Source organism: Monodon monoceros, unplaced genomic scaffold (assembly GCF_005190385.1).
Source record: "Monodon monoceros isolate NGI ecotype Baffin Bay Population unplaced genomic scaffold, NGI_Narwhal_1 Super_Scaffold_13, whole genome shotgun sequence".
Classification (NCBI taxonomy): Eukaryota; Metazoa; Chordata; class Mammalia; order Artiodactyla; family Monodontidae; genus Monodon; species Monodon monoceros.
The window spans coordinates 71,809,643-71,827,632 of NW_021703769.1; the positions used below are offsets into that span (position 1 = coordinate 71,809,643).

A 17,990-nucleotide genomic window follows, 5' to 3' on the forward strand; every position below is an offset into this window, starting at 1 on the left:
AGCCTTGGGTAAACCACTGTTTCAGTTGTAGAAAAATTGTTGCCACATTCCTATGACCCCAGAATTAATATCCTTCTTTTCACTGGGTGATGACCATGTGCTGCCTGAAATACCAGCGCGGTGACGCCTGTTTCGCTGTAAGCAAAGGACCCGCCCCCGTCCCCCGCGCCTCCCCTCCCCCATGCGTGTGATTTGGTATTTTTGCCCGGGAAGAATTTAGGCTTCCCTCTACATCCTCAATTACACCCCAGAAGAGGGGGAAAACCCCATGTTATAAAATCTGAGGGCTATTTTGACTATTTTATCTTTTTTTTTTTTTTATTTTTTTTTTTTCGCGGTACGCAGGCCTCTCACTGCTGTGGCCTCTCGCGTTGCGGAGCACAGGCTCCGGACGCGCAGGCTCAGCGGCCATGGCTCACGGGCCCAGCCGCTCCGCGGCATGTGGGATCTTCCCGAACCGGGGCACGAACCCGTATCCCCCGCGTCGGCAGGCGTACTCTCAACCACTGCGCCACCAGGGAAGCCCCCTATTTTGACTATTTTAGACAGAATATTTAAACACTGCAACATTATTAGCCACCAATGTGGAAGAACAGATTAGGGAAGAAACTGAATTTCTGCTTCTTGGTTTTCAAAATGACTTGTAACAACGAAGCCTCTTATCTATTTGACAGTCCTATCATTTGAAGAAATAAGAGAAGTTGTAGTTAGATGATAAATTCTAGGGAATCTAGGTGGTTTGGAGGATTTGGTATTTTTCATTGCAGCTAGTTGCTATCAGTGAGGGTAAACGTCTGGTGAAATAACTCAGGTTTGACTAGCTGTGTGCCAGGAATTACTTTTACTTGATGTATAGAGCCTCTCCTTAAATCCATTACTTCTAAGGATGTTGAAAGCATTGACTATTTTCTTACAAAGAGACAAAGATCTATCATTTGGTACAAGAGATCCTTGGACCTACTAGGTAGGATACAGGACGAAGACTACAGTGAAATTAAAACTGTTAGTTGGCTTTAGTTTTCTTGTATTTCATTTATTTTTAAGACTATCAGCAAAAGTGCAAAGTTGTCTTCAGCAAAGCTTGACACCAATGAATGCTGACAGATCTTGTCCTGAAAAATCAGTATTGAACAAATGCCAACAAGAAACCCACTATTATTTTTGGTAACCTATTTGGGAAGGAATACCTGATATTCAGTCTTTGTCCTCGTGTATTTCTCCCCAACAGGCAAGCACTGGTGAAACATTTCTATTCAGATATTTTAGGCAGCACTTATGGTTCCTAATTTGTGAGAGCTACCCTTCAATAAATCAAAGGGGGCGGGGGTAGGAGTCCAGGCTACTTGGTTAAACATTTTTTTTGACAAATTAGCCCAGAAAAGGTGAAATGTTTTGTTATAAAACTATTAAGCATGGCCTAAGTATTAGGTGTATGATCTGTATAGTACATTCCATCAAAAATATTTATTACTAGTGCTTTAAGCTCCAGAGTAAACATTCATTTAAAATGGAGTTCACTGGGCAGATTTCCCCTTTAATATAGATAGAAATACTCTTTATCAGAGATTTAGGACACAGTTTTGCTAACTGGTAAAAACAAATGTAAATATGTAAGAATGTTTATTTGTTGCACATAACTTTTTGGTATAAAATAAATGTAGAAGTTACCTGTGGAAGTTGTGCTGCCCTCATTCTTATACTGCAGTATTGCATTTCAAAAAAGAAGCAGAAATGAATTCAGTCTTATAAATTATTCTTGAAATTGTTTCTGTAGCTTCATTTCTACGTGTACTGAAATGTATTTCTACAGGTGTACTGTAGAATGTATTTCTACAGGTGTACTGGGTTGATTCTTCTCTTAAATTATATGTAACTTAGAGAAGACACACGCAGAATTCTCAGAGATTCTAGTTCTTGGAATTCCTGTTGATTTATGATGTATGTGGTTGTCCAGAATTAATGAAAAAGATGTTACTGCTTAACAGCTGTCTTCCCACTGCTTTACTTTAGCTCATCTCGAACACTCCACTGTTATCATCTAAAAAGTTAACATCTGTAAGAAAGATGATTCCATTTGAAATGCAGTTAGCCATAGTTTATTGAATAGAACAAATGTGCCCTGTGTTAGAACCGTAGGACTTAAGAAATGGACCTTACCTCTAATTTGTAAAACATTTAAGTGTGTTTGTGATGTTTAATTTTTTTTTTTAATGTTTGTCAAGTAAAGAGTTTTATATATTATTCCTTGACATTAAACTGGAAAACAAAACTTGATTACTCCAAGGGACTTAAGTTTAGTGGTAATGAAAGAAATATGTAACCACTAGAATTCCTAACTTATTATTTGAACTGACTACACTCTCATTTCTTAAAGATGGTCTAAAGACGGCCACTAAAATGAGGTTAAATTATCTGTACTGTTCCTTTCACGGAGCTTGGAAAGGAAGGGTAAAAAAGGGCATGTGCTGAGATGTGAAATCCCCCGCAAGTGAAGTGGATCAAGCTCTGTATTAAGAATTGTATTGTTTCATGGTCTTCTATTTGATTGGACAGTATTTTTCCAAAGCTTTCAGCTTTAAACCAAGATAGATGAACACTGAACTCTTACAAACAATGTGCCTTACTTGCCTTAATGGAGCCTGTGGAAGAGGAGGAGGAGAAGGAAAGATTCCATAAGGAAAGACCATCCTCAGGAGCAGAGCGGGTGGCGTCACCCAGAGGTACAAAAGCCTGTCCTACTTGTCTGCAGGCCCAGCCCGTTTAAAGAGGCCTCATCACATTCACTGAAGTCAGCTGTGATGGCCCAGTGGGCTTCTACGCCCATCTATCCCTCTCAGTCCAGAAAGAACTATGGCTGAGGTTGGAAGAACATCCCAGAAGAACTGGTAACCTCTCAGCTCCCTTCCAATTCTGACATTCCTCAACTCTTACCGTTCTTATGCTTACGTGTCAGCTTAACTCTGGAAACTGGTACCTCAACCTTGTGCATTATTCCAGCATGATACTACTTTCTGTGAATGTGCTGGGACTTCGGCTTATCTGTGGAGTTACTAGCACTTGTCTTTTACTGTCACCCACTCAAGTCGAGGCCGGCCTAAAGCACAGGTGGCATCTGAGCACAGGTGGCCCCAAAGCGGCAGGGCTGTTCCTGTGGCAGCACACAGTCTGTAACCAGCGACTCTGACTGTGGCGAGTGCTGAAGCAGAGGTTTCTCAAGACTCCATACTCGGTTAAGGCCATGAAAACAGCCTGACACAGAAAAACCATTTCCGATGCTTCAGCAGTACACATCATTGAATTTACGGATGGTCGCTTTTAAGCCAACTCTTTACTCTCATACTACAAAAGCCTTTATTTTCACCTCTAACGTTCCCTTCTAGCAAATGACCACAAAATCCAGACCAGAAAACTTCCCGGTCTGCCATGCACAGTCCAGGAAGCGCTTGCTCTGTGTCCTGTGGAAGTCGCCCCCTACTTGGGAAGGAGGGGCTGACAGAGCCCTGGTCGGCAGAGAGGTAGTTCTTGCTTAAAAAGTAAACGGGCTGTTTCCCACGCACTGTGACTTCACAGCTGACCGGTGGCACTTGGTTTCATTGGCAAGTTTCCAGTATCTCTCTCGCAACAGGAATGCTGCACTTTTCGGTTGTCTCTGACGAGTGAAGATCCCTTTTCTATTCCCTATCGGCCTCTGTGGTGCTAAAAACAAGGCAAAAGGTATTTCAGATGACTTCTGATGGGCCAAGTCACAACCAGCCTGGAGCCAAGCTGGGCACTAAACAGAGAGGTCCTCATGGTTTAGAGATGCTTGGTCTGAAGTGGTATCTGATGAAGTGGCCCCTTAACGGGTTAAAGATTTAAATACCACTGCTCCCCAAAAACACTTAGCTCCCTGGCGTGTTAATTTTTCTTCTGTTAGGGAAGTAATCCAAAATTATTTATCTTTTACTTGCAAAATAAGGTTTAAGACATTATGGGTACCCACCTGCCTGGTAACTGGAGCAGGGCTGAGACAAAGTTCCCCTTGGAAAGGCTTGCGCCTCTCTGAGGAGACAACTGTGCTAGTGGGAGCCAGAGACTTGACCAGTCACAGGCGCCTAAGAGGGAGCTACTCGTAGATTTTAAAGTCCCGCTGGGCAGACTTTCAGCTGGGTCCCCATCCCTGGTGGCAAGTCCGCCAGAGCTGGAGCTGGGAAAGGAGCAGCTACACTCCCAGCGAACCCCTCCATCTCCTAGAGAAACCACCGCTTCTGTTAAATGGAAAGCAGGTCTTTCCCACTGAAAAGCTCAAGACAACAATAATTTCTTCCACGAAAAGCAAACGCCAGGCACTGTGCCAAGCGCTTCATCAAATGGAATCCCTGTGTCAACCTGCAAGGTGGTAGGCGTTAGCCCCACTTTACAGGCTTGTGAAAAGGTAGGTACCTTGTACAAGGTCACACAGCTAATTCCTTACTATGCGAAGCAGTGCACCTAGTCACAAAACTAGACTTCCATCCAAGCTTATTTCCAGGAGCTGTTAATCTCATTTGCCAAAAGCAGAGTGGAGGCTCATGCTCTCTCTTTTTTTCTTCACCTCTCCCATTCGGATTTTTAATTAAACCTTAATCTTCTAGGGACTTCCCTCGTGGCACAGTGGTTAAGACTCCGTGCTCCCAATGCAGGGGGCCCGGGTTTGATGCCGGGTCAGGGAACTAGATCCCACATGCATGCTGCAACTAAGAGTTCGCATGCCACAACTAAGGAGCCAGCGAGCTGCAACAAAGGAGCCTGCCTGCCACAACTGAGATCCGGTGCAACCAAATAAATAAATAAAAATATATCAAAACAAACCTTTAACCTTCTAAAAACCTGTCTTTCCCCATAAGCAATGTAATGTAATTCCCACTACTACCAAATCCTTCCCTTCCTCCCCAGATTGCTATCCTAAGTTTATGGTATATCAAGAAGCTAGTTACCTAGAGGGATAGAAAGAAATGGGAAACTCATTTGGAACTTTTGTGAAGTAGCCCTCATTATCCCCACTTGAGAAAGTACAGGTCGTATTCACCTTGAAAGCTTTTAAACACTCCCACATTCAAAACCTTTTGACACTTAACCTGTATTTGGCAAACTTGCCTTTTATAAGTGAATAATATAAAACAGACTGAAATATCTGAAGTTCCTCGGGCTTTGTACCTTATTCTGGAATAATGAGTATATCCCACAAATAAATCCAGTACGAGGTCCACTTTTTCCTCATACTGTGGTGAAACACAGAGGTAAGCTAGCCACCTCTGCCTTGAGACGGTAGCCTCTCCCATTTGCTTGTTTACCTTAAAATGATTTAGGCAGCCAGCAAGTGATGGCTGCTTGCTAAAAGCAACTTACTTTTCCTAGGGAATCCTCTATGTAGCCTGCATTGATTACATCAGCTTTCCCCCTTCTTGTTTCCAGGGTTCTTACAACCAAACGTCCTGAACTAAAATGCCAACCTGAAAAAAGGAGAAGCAGTACATTCCATGCACCGAACTGCCACTTACACTGGTCAGTCATAAAATCAGCAAAATTCCAGATGAGCTCTCCAACCACATATTCTTTTCGTTTTTGATCCAGAACCACGTGATACTGCTCAAGCAGGCCTTTCTGGTACTCTTCACTGAACATCAGAGGTGGGTCCTGGAAGTCAAGGCAAAGAGAATTTAGGACTCAGAACAAGCAGGACTGTAAATGTTAGATAAAAATAAAGATCCACGTGATGACCAAAATATCTGTCCTCATGGTGGGCTATAGTGACTGCAGGACTTGCTGATGCTGGTGTAGGGACACAGCCAGGGTATGACATAGCCCAGGGTAAAAAAAAAAAAACAAAAAAACAAAACACCTTAATTAGTAACTGGGTTTTTTTGGCCACACTGCGTGGCACGCAGGATCTTAGTTCCCTGACCAGGGATTGAACTGGGGCCCTCGGCAGTGAAAGTGCCAAGTCCTAACCACTGGACCACCAGGGAATTCCCATAAACAGAATTTAATATTTGCTTTATCTTTAACATCTCTATTCCCCAGTGCAGTCTTAAAGCTGAACTACACTAGGAGTAAAAGTATGTCTCTGGATAATAAATTTAAAACTCAAGTTTGAAGTAGCTGCCAGTGCATACTTTGAGAACTAGTGTGACTCAGATTTAACTCGCCTCAGATTCATCTGTATCTCTTCTGGGTAAGTAGCTGCTGTTTAGCCCATTCATCCATTCAACAAATAATTATTTAGTATCTGCTTATATGGCCGGCGTTGGAGACAAAGTGACAAACTAGAAAGATAGGGTCAGGGAACTAGATCCCATATACCACAACTAAAGATCCCGAGTGCCACAACTAGGGCCTGGCACAGCCAAAATAAATAAATAAATAAATAAAAATGCTATTATAGGAAAAAAATGCTATTATAGGGACTTCCCTGGCAGTCCAGTGGTTAAGACGCTGTGCTTCCACTGCACCACTGCAGGGGGCACAGGTTCGATCCCTGGTCGGGGAACTAAGATACTGTATGCCTCGTGGCACAGCCAAAAAAAAAAAAAGATACAGAACGACAACAGTGAAAGCTACTATACACCGAAGATACGACTGTACCACTGAGCCCTGTTTTGCTGCAGTTCCAAAGCAGGATTTGAGGGCAGGGCAAGATGTCGAGTTCCTTCTGTGTTTTAATGGAAATGACCCTGCCTTGTCTAACGCTAGCCACACGAGGTTATTTAAATTTAAAACTACTTTAAGCTACATCAGTCACGCTAGTCACGTTCCAAGTCCTCAAAAGTCACACGTGGCAGTGGCTCCCGTTCTGGACGGTGCAGGTCTAGAACATTTCCATCACCACAAAGGCACTATCAGAGAGTGCTGACCCAGACTCTTTCAGAATTTCCCTTTTTTAAAAAAAATCTTTATTGAATTTGTTACAATACTGCTTCTGTTTTATGTTTTGGTTTCTTGGCCGGGAGGCATGTGGGATCTTAGCTCCTGGACCAGAGATCGAACCCACACCCCCTACATTGGAAGGGGAAGTCTTAACCACTGGACCACCAGGGAAGTCCTTTTCAGAATTTGTTAAAAATTCGGAGTTGGTCACCTTTTCAAAGAGGGAGGACAAATGTACATACTTTGTCTTTATAAGATACTTCCCCCTACATTAGCAGTCTGTCCAAGTGGCACTCTGTGTAGGCAAGATGAATTTAAGGGTGTGAACAGAATAAGGGAGTCCATTTGGGTTACTGTTCAACCTACTAAGGATCAGCAAATGAAGAAATGTGTCAACAAGGAACCCCAGCCGTTGTGACAGGTGAGTGTCAGCTGGCTGGGGTTCAAGAATCCACATGAAAACAATCCCCACAAGACAAAACAGCCTATCTTTGGTGAGGAAATGGACAAAACAAGGAGAAAAAGCTAGTGATTAAACCTTGCTCCAACGACTTCCCTGGTGGTCCGGTGGTTAAGACTCCATGCTTCCAATGCAGGGGGTGTGGGTTCAATCCCTGGTCGAGGAACTAAGATCCTGCATGCCGTGCAACGCAGCCAAAAAAAAAAACTCCCCCCAAAACCAAAATCTTGCTCCAAGATCTCACTCATTGCCTTAACAAGTATCAGTTAGCACCCGCTGTGTGCCGGACCCTGCTGAGTGCTTGGGAAGCAACGATAAATAGGATTTAGTCTCCCTCCTGGAGCCCTCGGTCTGGTCAAGGAGAGAGCCAAAGAGATCATGACAGTGCACAGTGAGAAATGCTGAGACAGAGACGGAGCAGGGGGAAGAGTTTCCTCTGCCCGGGCAGGTGGGGTAAACCTCACCAAAGAGGGGCCACCTAAGCTGAGGCTCAAATGCTGAGTAAGAATCCATTAGTTGGGCTTCCCTGGTGGTGCAATGGTTAGGAATCCACCTGCCAATGCAGGAGACATGGGTTCGAGCCCAGGTCCGGGAAGATCCCACATGCTGCGGAGCAACTAAGCCCGTGCGCCACAACTACCGAGCCTGTGCTCTAGAGCCCGCGAGCCACAACTACTGAGCCCACACGCCACAACTACTGAGCCTGTGTGCCTACAGCCCGTGCCCCACAACAAGAGAAGCCATCACAATGAGAAGCCCGTGCACCGCAACTAAGAGTAGCCCCCGCTTGCCACAACTAGAGAAAGCCCGCGGTGCAACAAAGACCCAATGCAGCCCAAAATAAATAAATACATACATACATACATAAATACACAAGTAAATAAATAAATAATCCCTTAAAAAAAACAAAACAGAATCCATTAGTTGATGATTATGGTGCTAAGAAGGGCATTCTAGGTAGAAGGAACAGGCCAAGCCAGAGCAGAGGCCAGTGAGCACAGTGAAAACAGGCCAGGGTCCAGGACTGAAGGCAAAGGAGGATGAAGGCCTGGGAGATGGCACAGGGCAAAGGGTGTTGACAGCCCTGACCACAGATTAGGGCTTCGTCCTGTGGGCCAGGAGAAGCCAGTGACGGGACTCCCAAGGTTTGGATTTGTTCCAAAGACCATTTGGCCAGCTAGTGGGAGGCTGTCTGAGGACCACTCAAGTGAGGCAGAGGCTGAGCCCAGGGCAGCCATGTGGAGGTGTAGGTTAAGGTGAGCCTGGTGAGCTATAGGAGGTCATCAGGACAAGTGAGGGACCGGGAAGGAGGCACCTTTCTAGCCTGGGGCAGTGAATGACATCACTGTCCAAGAGAGCGAAAAAATAACTCGAATGTCTACACTACTTACCTCGTGAAACCCTGTGATGGTTTCTGCTCCGTACTCGCTCTGAATAATTGGCTTCTGGTAGGTCTTATACCAGCTCTCAAACTGGGTTGCCAGCTGCAGCTGAATCACTTCCATGTGCCCGTAGTCATGATACCAGGAGTAGTAACTGTTCACACAGATGACGTCCACATAAGGCACCTGGAAGAGTGTTAAAACATGTTCACGAACCAGGAGAGTGTAGGATAGCGTTCGGACTTATACTTGGGCAGGGGGGCAGCACTTCTGGCACAGGAGGTAAGAAGGGGACACAGAAATGAGTTAGGGGACTTCCCTGGTGGCGCAGTGGCTAAGAATCCGCCTGCCAATGGAGGGGACACTGGTTCGAGCCCTGGTCTGGGAAGATCCCACATGCTGTGGAGTAACTAAGCCCGTGTGCCACAACTACTGAGCCTGCGCTCTAGAGCCCACGAGCCACAACTACTGAGCCCACGTGCCACAACCACTGAAGCCCATGCGCCTAGAGCCCGTGCTCCGCAACAAGAGAAGCCACTGCGATGCGAAGCCCGCACACCGCAACGAAGAGTAGCCCCCGCTCGCCGCAACTAGAGAAAGCCCGTGTGCAGCAACGAAGACCCAACACAGCCAAAAATAAAATTAATTAATTTTAAAAAAGAAATGAGTTGGATGCTCACACGTATAGGACGTGGGGTTAGAAAAGACCTGAATCGAACAAGTCTCTTAACTCTGGGCTGGTGCCCCCAATCTGGCTGCAGCTGGGCTCAGGGGAGGGTGCCCAGCACGCTGGCCCCAGTGGGAGCCCAGGGCCCATCCCAACCCGACTGTGTTCCTCTTTAGGTTGTGCTCCTGTCACTGGCTGTCCCCCTGGCCCTGGAGAAGTGTTCCCAACTAAGGGACAAAGGCAGTTTTTCTCCTCACAAAGCCTCTTGATTCACCTTCCTGAGCAAGTACTGTGGGCCATAAAGTGGCTGGAAAATTCCCTCCTAGGAGGGTAGCCCAGATGATGGGGCGGGACTGCCTCGAATCTGAACAGTGTGGTGCTCAGTGGGCAGCAAAGCTCACCTGAACCCACACCCACCTCCAAAGCCTGCACTGTGACTGTCGTGGTCCGTCTTTCCCAAGTGACCTCGGCACCTTTCCGAACTGGTGGCGGAAAGACTCAGGTGCAAAGTGGTGCCTCTGGGTGGGCACATGACCATGACCATGGCTCACACACCCCGCCAGGTGAGCCTGGCAACCTTCTGGGGGGACCGGCAGAGGCTCCCCTGCCCACTAGAATGGGAAGGGACATCACTTAGGCTCTGAGAAAGTCCAGGTCTGCCTGTGTCACACTGGTATTTGACCACAGTCTTCGCACTCCTTCAAGGGGGTGTTGTCGAGGGATGGCACAGGAACACCAGGGCTACAAACTGTCCCATCCATGTCAAAATGACAGTGCTCACAATTTATACTTGTGCATAGGTTTTCTCATCCATTCTTTCTCCTTTACATGATTTCTCTCTCTGGAGCACTTTTAAGTACTGGCCTCAGTTCTCTAGCGGAGGAGCATCTTCTCGCTCCCATGTTTTACAGCTTCCGTGCAACTCAACACGGCTTCCGAGGGGCTGCTGCGCCCAGGGACCGCGAGGGTGGCCGTGGGGTCTGGCCGGCTGTGTGAGCCTGTTCCTTTGATTCTCAATCCCAGGGTCTGGATCTAGTCTAGTCTAGTCCGGTTCCCAAAGCTGGGTTGATGACTGGAATCACTGAGGAGTTTTTTAAAAACTCAGATTCCCACCCTGGACTTTACTAAATCAGAATCTCAGAATCCAGATATCTACACTTTCAGAAAGCTTCCCTTAGTGGTTCTGACGATCAGCCAGGTTTGAGAAACGGGACGATGATGACTTTAGGCTCCCTTAAACCTCTACCCTTTTCTGAGCCTATTAAACTGAGGGGCATAAAAACTGGTGAGTCTGAACGGAGAATGAATTTGCCCTCCCTGTGCCCAGCCTCCTTAGATTCAAGAAGCCACACTGCCTGGCAAGTCAACGGGCAGTCCTCTTTAACCTAAAGACCATCTATGGAAATGGGTGGACTGGCTGCTGTGGTCCCTCCCAGCGGCTCATGTCAGCAAGCATCCGGGCAGGATGAGAGGACAGGCAGAGGGGAGACGTGGCATGGAGACCCCCAGGCTCACCCCCAGGTCTGCTTCATAGTTGGAGTTGGTCACAAAGGTCACGGGCCGGGAGGGGTCCAAGGCTTTGGTGTGGGCAATCAGCGTCCTGTCCACGGAGGGCAGAAGACACGGCACCGTCAGTCAGTCCAGGGAGGACTCTCATCCCGCATCCTCTCCTTCTCATCTTCCCAGCCAAAAAGACCCCCAAGACACCGCTCTCCTCCCTGCCTTCCAGTGTATTTCAGGTAAGCAGACACGTTCTTCTAGGCATCACGTTCCCTGACATCATTCTTTCCTCCTTCCTCCCCAGTTCCTAGTCCCCCACCCCTCCCAGAGGAGAGGCCATCCTCCAGGGGCGGGAGGCACAGAGCAGAGGTCCTTGGGCTGGGCACTGCCAAAAGCTGGGCTCTGCATCTCTGGCGAAGCTCTTGAAAATAGGACGGGGTGTGGATTAGGATGGATATTAACTTAGCACGTAAGTCGGGGGCTGGGAGGCAGGCTGTGCGCTGGGCACTCACTAGAAACTTAAACAGCCATGAAGCTCCATGGAGCGAAGCCACACGGGCGAATGTAACAAATTACAAGCGCTGGCGGGAATGATGAAGGGGAAGCACGGGGTTCTATGAGACCGTAAGGCGGCACATCCCCGAGACCAGACTGTCAGCACAGCCTCTCTGAAGACACGGCATTTACACTGAGTCCTGCTAACCAAGGAGGGGTGGCGAGAGGATGCTTCCCAACAGAGGGGCTGGTCTGCGGTCAGGGCTCAGCCTCCCCAGCGCAGGTCACCCTCACTCACTGTTTAAGCCTATTTTCCTCTTCTATTTCCTCACAGCTGGTTTTCTTTTCCTTGACACCGCCCCCCCCCCATTATAACTCTTCTCACTCGAAGGCTGTGGTTTCCACAGGCCAGAACGGTGCCCTGCGACCTGCAAGTCCCTAACCCACTGTCCGAAACAGCCTGTCTGTCACCTGGGGAGCTTCAAAGCCCAGCTGAGCACCTCCGGCCCAGGCAGCCCTACTTACATCCTGCCCCATCCCCACTGCTCCCAAATCAAGCCTCTCCTTCTCCGCACCTCCCAAAAAGGTTCACAGGAAACCTCAGGCACCTGCTCCTGGAAGCTTATCATCCTTTCACGTTCACAGAAAAAATTCCGTCCACCAGCCTGGCTCAACATCCCTGTGCCACGTGCTCTGGGGCTGTGTGTCCGGAGCTCAGCTTCACCCGGGTGGGTCCACTCCTCAGAGCCTCCATCTGGGACACTGGGATGCAGGCAGTGTCTGCCTCAGGGAGTATTTCCATGGCCTCTGCTGCCTCCACAGGAAGTGAAATAATTCCCTTCTCCAGGCTACACTACAACTGCATGACCATTAAGAAAGAGAAGGAACCAAGGAACACCCCGAGGGGAGCCAGCCCAGGGCGGGGAGATGACCCCTAAGTGGGATTTCTGTCCACAGCAATGCCTGGGGGATGGGGGGAGCTACTGGCATTCAGTGAACGGACCATGAACTTTAGATGGCCTGGTCCCGTCCAACAATGTAACTTAGAATGGTTAGAACATGCACGTCATTTCAAACCTGTTTATAATTACATGCCTTGGTAAGACGGCGTTATAAAGCTTAATTCCCCTTTACAGATGAACCCGAAGCATCACAAAGTGGTTTTGTGCAGTTTTAACACGCACTAAATTTCCCAGGAATGGAGATACCATAAAAATCGAGGGAAGACTATACTTGGTTTTGGTTGCAACTTTACCTGGGGTGGCTCAGTGTTTTAGAAGAGGGCAGCACTGAAGAAAACGCTGCTCACGGTATCAGAGTCACCAACTATGCTTTCCAGCCCCCGTCATCAGCTTTTGTAGCTGTGCTTTCAGGGAGATGCCACATCTAGATGCAAGCTCCTGACCCCTTCACTGCATCCTCTGGGGAGTCAGGCCCATGCACTCACGGATTATTTTACAAATGACTCCCTTATACTACGGTTAGGCCACGTCACTATATTTTTTCTTTCTTAATTTGAAGTTATGTGTGTAAGTGGGTTAGGTTAACTCTGGATTTCATTTCAGGTGTGTCAAGGAGACACTGGGTTGAAATCACAATCCGGGTGGGTGGGTACTTGGTCCCCTGAACTGACCAGGTATGGATGTACCTGGGCTGGGAGCAGGTGCTGACCCTCTCACAGCCCACGCCCACCCCAGGGCCCACTGCAGCTCTCCTGCAGCTACCAGCCGAGGCTGAGCTGGGCCAGAGGTCTGAGGTCTCACCCCTGACCCGGGGAAGGCAGAGGCACTCACTTAAAGTAGTAACCAGCTGGTTTCAGGAAGGAAGCAGGCTCGTTGGCCACAGACCACATCACAACAGACGGGTGATTCTTGTCCCTGCGGACCATCTCCTCCATCACCTCCAGGTGGTGCTGCAGAGACACGTTGCTGTAGCTCTGGCTGCGGGGCCGGGGGAGGAAAGGGAGCGGGTCACAGGGCGCCAAGCTGGGCGGGCTGCGCTGTGCGGCTGGCAGGCACTCACGCCAGCACGATGCCCACTCCGGGACTCTCGTCGATGACCACGATCCCATAGCGGTCGCAGAGCTGCATCACCTCCTCTGCGTAGGGGTAGTGGCTGGTGCGGAAGGCATTGGCGCCCAGCCAGCGAAGCAGGTTGAAGTCCTTCACCAGCAGCGGCCAGTCAAAGCCCTTCCCTCGGATCTAGGGGACAGCACAGCAGAGTGAGCCCCTGCCCCCTGTCCCCGTTGAAGATGCCCTTCCTACTAGAGCTGGGCCCCTCAGAGTCACCCTGTTAGCCCGCTATCCAGGCCAAGCACAGGCCCCATCGGGCAGTGGTTTTGAGCGGTTTGCTTAACTGCTCTGAGCTGCCCTCAACCACTTCAAGGGATGCGGAGGAAGGGATGGCGAGAAATGGCCCCCCACAGGGACTCAGGAGCCCCAACTCACGTCTGCATCCTCATGCTTGTTGACCCCGTGGAAATAGAAAGGCTTCCCGTTGATGAGGAACTGGCTCTGTGTGACAGCCACAGTACGGATCCCCACGGGCAGGGTGTAGAAGTCAGACACAAACCCAGCAGCCGTCTGTGCGGTCAGCTTCACCTGCAAAAGCCAAGCACTGGGCATGAGGCATCCTGGATGGCCTGAACACAACGCAGCCCGCACTTCGGCAGGATGGCTCCCTGCAAACCACGGCAGCCCACCTCTGGAACAGCAGGTAGAGAGATGCAGGAAGTACAGGCATCCGCCATGAACAAGAAGGAACTTTTATGCAGACCTACTAGAGAATGGACTTGAGGATACGGGGAGGGGGAAGGGTAAGCTGGGATGAAGTGAGACAGTGGCATGGACATATACACACTACCAAACGTAAAATAGATAGCTAGTGGGAAGCAGCCGCATAGCACAGGGAGATCAGCTCGGTGCTTTGTGACCACCTAGAGGGGTGGGATAGGGAGGGTGGGAGGGAGATGCAAGAGGGAGGAGACACAGGGATATATGTATGTGTACAACTGATTCACTTTGTTATAAAGCAGAAACTGACACACCATCGTAAAGCAATTATACTCCAATAAAGATGTAAAAAAATTAAAAATTTAAAAAAGAAGGAACTTTTGCCCACCCTGCCCCTGGGGCCTGCTCTTCAAACTGGGCCTCCCCACCAAGGGCTGGAAAAAAGCAGGCTGGGGACTCTTCAATCCAACTGACTGGGAAGATCAGAGGACCATGCCTGCTGAAGCCAGAGCTGCTGGATGGGGGGAAAAGGCCTCCCACAGCCCAGTCCTCACCACCATTACCTCCAACGAGTACAGGTAGGCAGGGTATTCGTGCATCAGGTACGGCCACCAGAGGTGGGCACTGGGCACCTGCAGCTGGCCCCGGCCCCCAGTCCCCTTGGCCACGACCGTGCCTTCCTCATCCAGAAGACACACTTCCAGCTGGAAGTGCTCACTGCCCTGGACAACGATCTGGTAATTCACCAGCCCTGCAGGAGACAAGACAGATCAGACAAGAGAGAAAAGGAAGGGATGTGACCTGGGGTCACACAGATGAGAGCGCCCTGAGGCCACCTTTCTGAGGAGCCCCTAGCTGACAGCCGTTTATTTTTTGAGCTTAATCTGCAGTGAGGGGAGATAAAGTGAGGGTGGCACAGTGGGGAAGGGACATGGGGTTCTCCTGCATCCTGGGCTGTTATTCACCACGAGCTATGATTTGAGGCAAGCCCCGCTTCCTCCCAAAGTGAAGTCAGAGCAGATGGGTGATTTCCACAGCCCCTGCCAGCTCGGACAGGCTGGATTCCAGCTGCTGAGGTGGATGGGACAGTCTTTCTCCTAGGGGATCTTTCCAAACAGGGAACAAAGCCGCTGGGGGCCTGGCTGACGGCAGACCCTGCCAGGAGCCTCACCAGTGTCTTGGTCCACGTCGGTGGTGACGGTGATGTCATCAATGTAGGTGGTAGGCGTGGTGTAGAGGAGCACAGTCCGATGCAGTCCCGCGTAATTGAAGAAGTCAAAGTTTGTGTTCTGGACAAAGTAACCCTTGGGGTACCTAGGATGGGAGGACAGTGGCCTTGCCCTGGGTCCTTCGACCTCAGCTCACACGTCTCCCTGGCCTCCCGGAGCCAGGGCCTCACCTCTGTTAAGGCCACCCTGCCCCTGACGGGAAGACCACTGGGCAGAGCGGGGAGGGGGGTGAGGTGCTGCTCACTTGGAGGTGTCCGTCTTGTACAGGATGGTCCCTGGCGGCAGGGTGTTGGGGGAGAGCGTGTTGTTGATGGCGATGGTGATGCGGCAGGAGGACAGGGGCCCACTCTGGACCAGCCTGCTGACGTCAGCCTCGAAGGGGAGATGGCCCCCCTCGTGCTCTGCCACATGGACCCCATTCACCCACTGCAGACACAGGGATATATGAGGAGGGGGCCCTGCCATCTCAGGTGCTCCCTCACGTAGAAGTGCAGTATGGGGGGAGCGGGTGGGACGGGCTGCCAGCTGCCACCCGCCTCAGAGGTGGAGGGAGGGAGCTCTGGGGGAATAGATGAGGCCACCCTCCCCACACAGGGCACAAACCCCAGTGCGGAGCATGAGTGTGCCCCCCACCCCAAGGGCACCGCAGGAGGCAGGCTGCCAGGTGACGGCTGGGAGCCAGGCACCCTACTCGCTCCGCCTGCCGCTCGCTGCACTGACCACGATGGCGTAGTAGTGGGCGCTGCCGATCCTCAGCACCACTCTTGTGCCCAGGTCCTCGGTCCATCGCTGGGGCAGGGTGGCCTCCCGTTCATACCACACCCAGCCAACGAAGCTCCTCAGCCGCCCATCCTGGCCCACGTCGTTGAAGCTGGAGGGAACCGGCATGTCCAAGCTGGGGCCCGACTGAGGAGACAAGGACCGGAATCAGGTCCAGATCACCTGGGAAGCTAAGGGGCCCTCCCCAGCAACCCCACTTACAGGAAGAAGCTGGACGAGATGACTTCTCCCAGACCCTCCCGGATTCCAGGCCACCCCACCAGCAACTGACCAATGTCTTTTACGGACTCATTTAATTTTCGCGACTCCATGAAGCAGACCCAATCACGCACGCACTCACTCACTCACTCAGTGGTGCACAGTGAACACCTACATGCTGTTTTAGGCGCTGGGAATGAAAGAGTGAACAAGGCCTCTGCTGCCAGGTGAGCAGCTCTACGAAGAGAGCGTGGAGCATGGCAGGGGACTATCTTAGGGGCCAGGGCCCCTGAGATACGACCTCTGGACGTCCCGGCAGAACCAGGTGAATCTGAGCCCCGCAGGGAATCCCCTGAACCTCCGCACCCTTGAACACCTCAGGGAGAAGGCAAGGCAGGAGTGGGGCAGAGAGCTCAGTGAGTCTGGAAGCAGCCTGGGGAAGAGCTTCCTGAAGACACACGTGACCTTCAAGGAAGCAGGGATTTCCTGTCCCTCACAGCTGTCTGCCCAGCTTCTGGCACAAGCCCTGCCACATAGTAAGGACTCAACAAATATTGGATGAATGGATGGATAACTTGCTGATGAGAGACCAACTGCTAGGATGCTTTGTGTCCAAGGTCTGGTGAGGCCATAAGTTCTTTCTCAGGGTAGCGGGCAGCAGGCACCAGGATCTCCATGGAATGGGGTGAGCCTATGGCCACAACCAGGCTAGGGCAAGAAGGATCTGCAAAGTCAATCTAGACCCTGACTAAGAGGAAGACGACCAACTGACTGCCCCAGGGAGGGAGGAAGGCTGGCCGGGGCGCACGGGCCGCTTTGCTGAGGAAACTCTGAGTTGCGCAAGAAGTGCCTGGCACCAGCTCCCGCCCGCCCCTTTCTTCCTCCGCTGATGAGGGCTGGGCGGCAAAGACTTTAAAAAGAGGATCTAAGTGAGGTGAGTGTCGGATGGGCACACAGGCCTGCCCCTGCTCCAGTTCTCAGCCCACACGATCCAAGCCAGAGGGGAGGCCTAGAGGGGCATCCTCAGCTGGATGCCAAGCCCCATCCTCTACCTGAACCTTGGAACCCAAGGTCCTTCCTGCCAGGGCAGAGCAGGCCCCAAGACGTCCAAAGCCTCCCCTCCTGCCACTGCGCGGCCACCCGCCCCCAGGTCGGTGCCGGGACACTGTTCCGGCTCCGCCTCCCCCACCGACATCGGGCCGGCCCATTTCCTCGTTCCCGGTCACTCTCCAGGTGGGTCGACCCCACGCCCCCACAGGCCCGTCCATCTTTAACCTCCTCCTGGCCGGCAGTTCCGAGGGCTCAGGGGAAGGCTCCCCACACCCCCGACCCGGCTTCCAGGAGCTTCCCTGCCCTGGTCCCCGTCCCCAGAGCCCGCACCTCCCGCAGCGGCGTCCGGTACCACTGCTGCTCGAAGCCCTGACGCCGGTTCTGGGAGAAGTCGGCGCGGAACCTCCAGAGGCCGTCCAGCTCCTTGCGCTCCCGCGACCGGCTCTCCCGGGGGTAGAGCATCCCGCCCTGCAGCAGCGCCAGCCCACAGCCCCAGAGCAGCGCGCCGACCACGACCCAGGTGCCCGCCAACCCCTGGAGCATGGTTCCCGCGGGCCGCTAGCTGCCAGCGTCCCCCGCCCGGTGCCGTGAGCGCGGGAGGCGGGGCCGGGG

At 51.1% G+C, this 17,990-nt stretch overlaps 1 protein-coding gene across 2 annotated transcripts; it reads right to left on the reverse strand.

Annotated features, from left to right (window-relative positions):
* Window positions 1-2,898: 2,898 nt before the first annotated feature.
* GUSB (glucuronidase beta) lies at window positions 2,899-17,990 on the reverse strand. Of its 2 annotated transcripts, XM_029220607.1 has the most exons (12): window positions 17,709-17,990; window positions 16,071-16,256; window positions 15,595-15,776; window positions 15,293-15,435; window positions 14,685-14,872; window positions 13,837-13,989; window positions 13,412-13,590; window positions 13,183-13,329; window positions 10,910-10,994; window positions 8,737-8,913; window positions 5,520-5,655; window positions 3,277-3,696 (listed from the first exon to the last, which is right to left on the reverse strand). In XM_029220607.1, the coding sequence occupies exons 1-12, from the start codon at window positions 17,919-17,921 to the stop codon at window positions 3,527-3,529; spliced, it is 1,959 nt and encodes a 652-aa protein (XP_029076440.1). In that variant the 5' UTR covers window positions 17,922-17,990; the 3' UTR covers window positions 3,277-3,526. The 2 variants fall into 2 exon arrangements, with proteins under 2 accessions (XP_029076441.1, XP_029076440.1); XM_029220608.1 differs by lacking the exons at window positions 15,293-15,435; window positions 15,595-15,776; window positions 17,709-17,990 and having other exon boundaries at window positions 2,899-3,696; window positions 16,071-16,137.

Bases quoted from the DNA above. Each gene is read 5' to 3' on its own strand.
- GUSB (XM_029220607.1), bottom strand. From the start codon at position 17,921: ATGCTCCAGGGGTTGGCGGGCACCTGGGTCGTGGTCGGCGCGCTGCTC. The intron at 13,330-13,411 runs GTGAGTGCCTGC...CCGGCCCCGCAG, and splicing joins GGAGTGGGCATCGTGCTGGC to CCAGAGCTACAGCAACGTGT. The intron at 3,697-5,519 runs GTAAGTGGCAGT...CCTTGTTTTTAG, and splicing joins TGATTTTATGACTGACCAGT to CACCACAGAGGCCGATAGGG.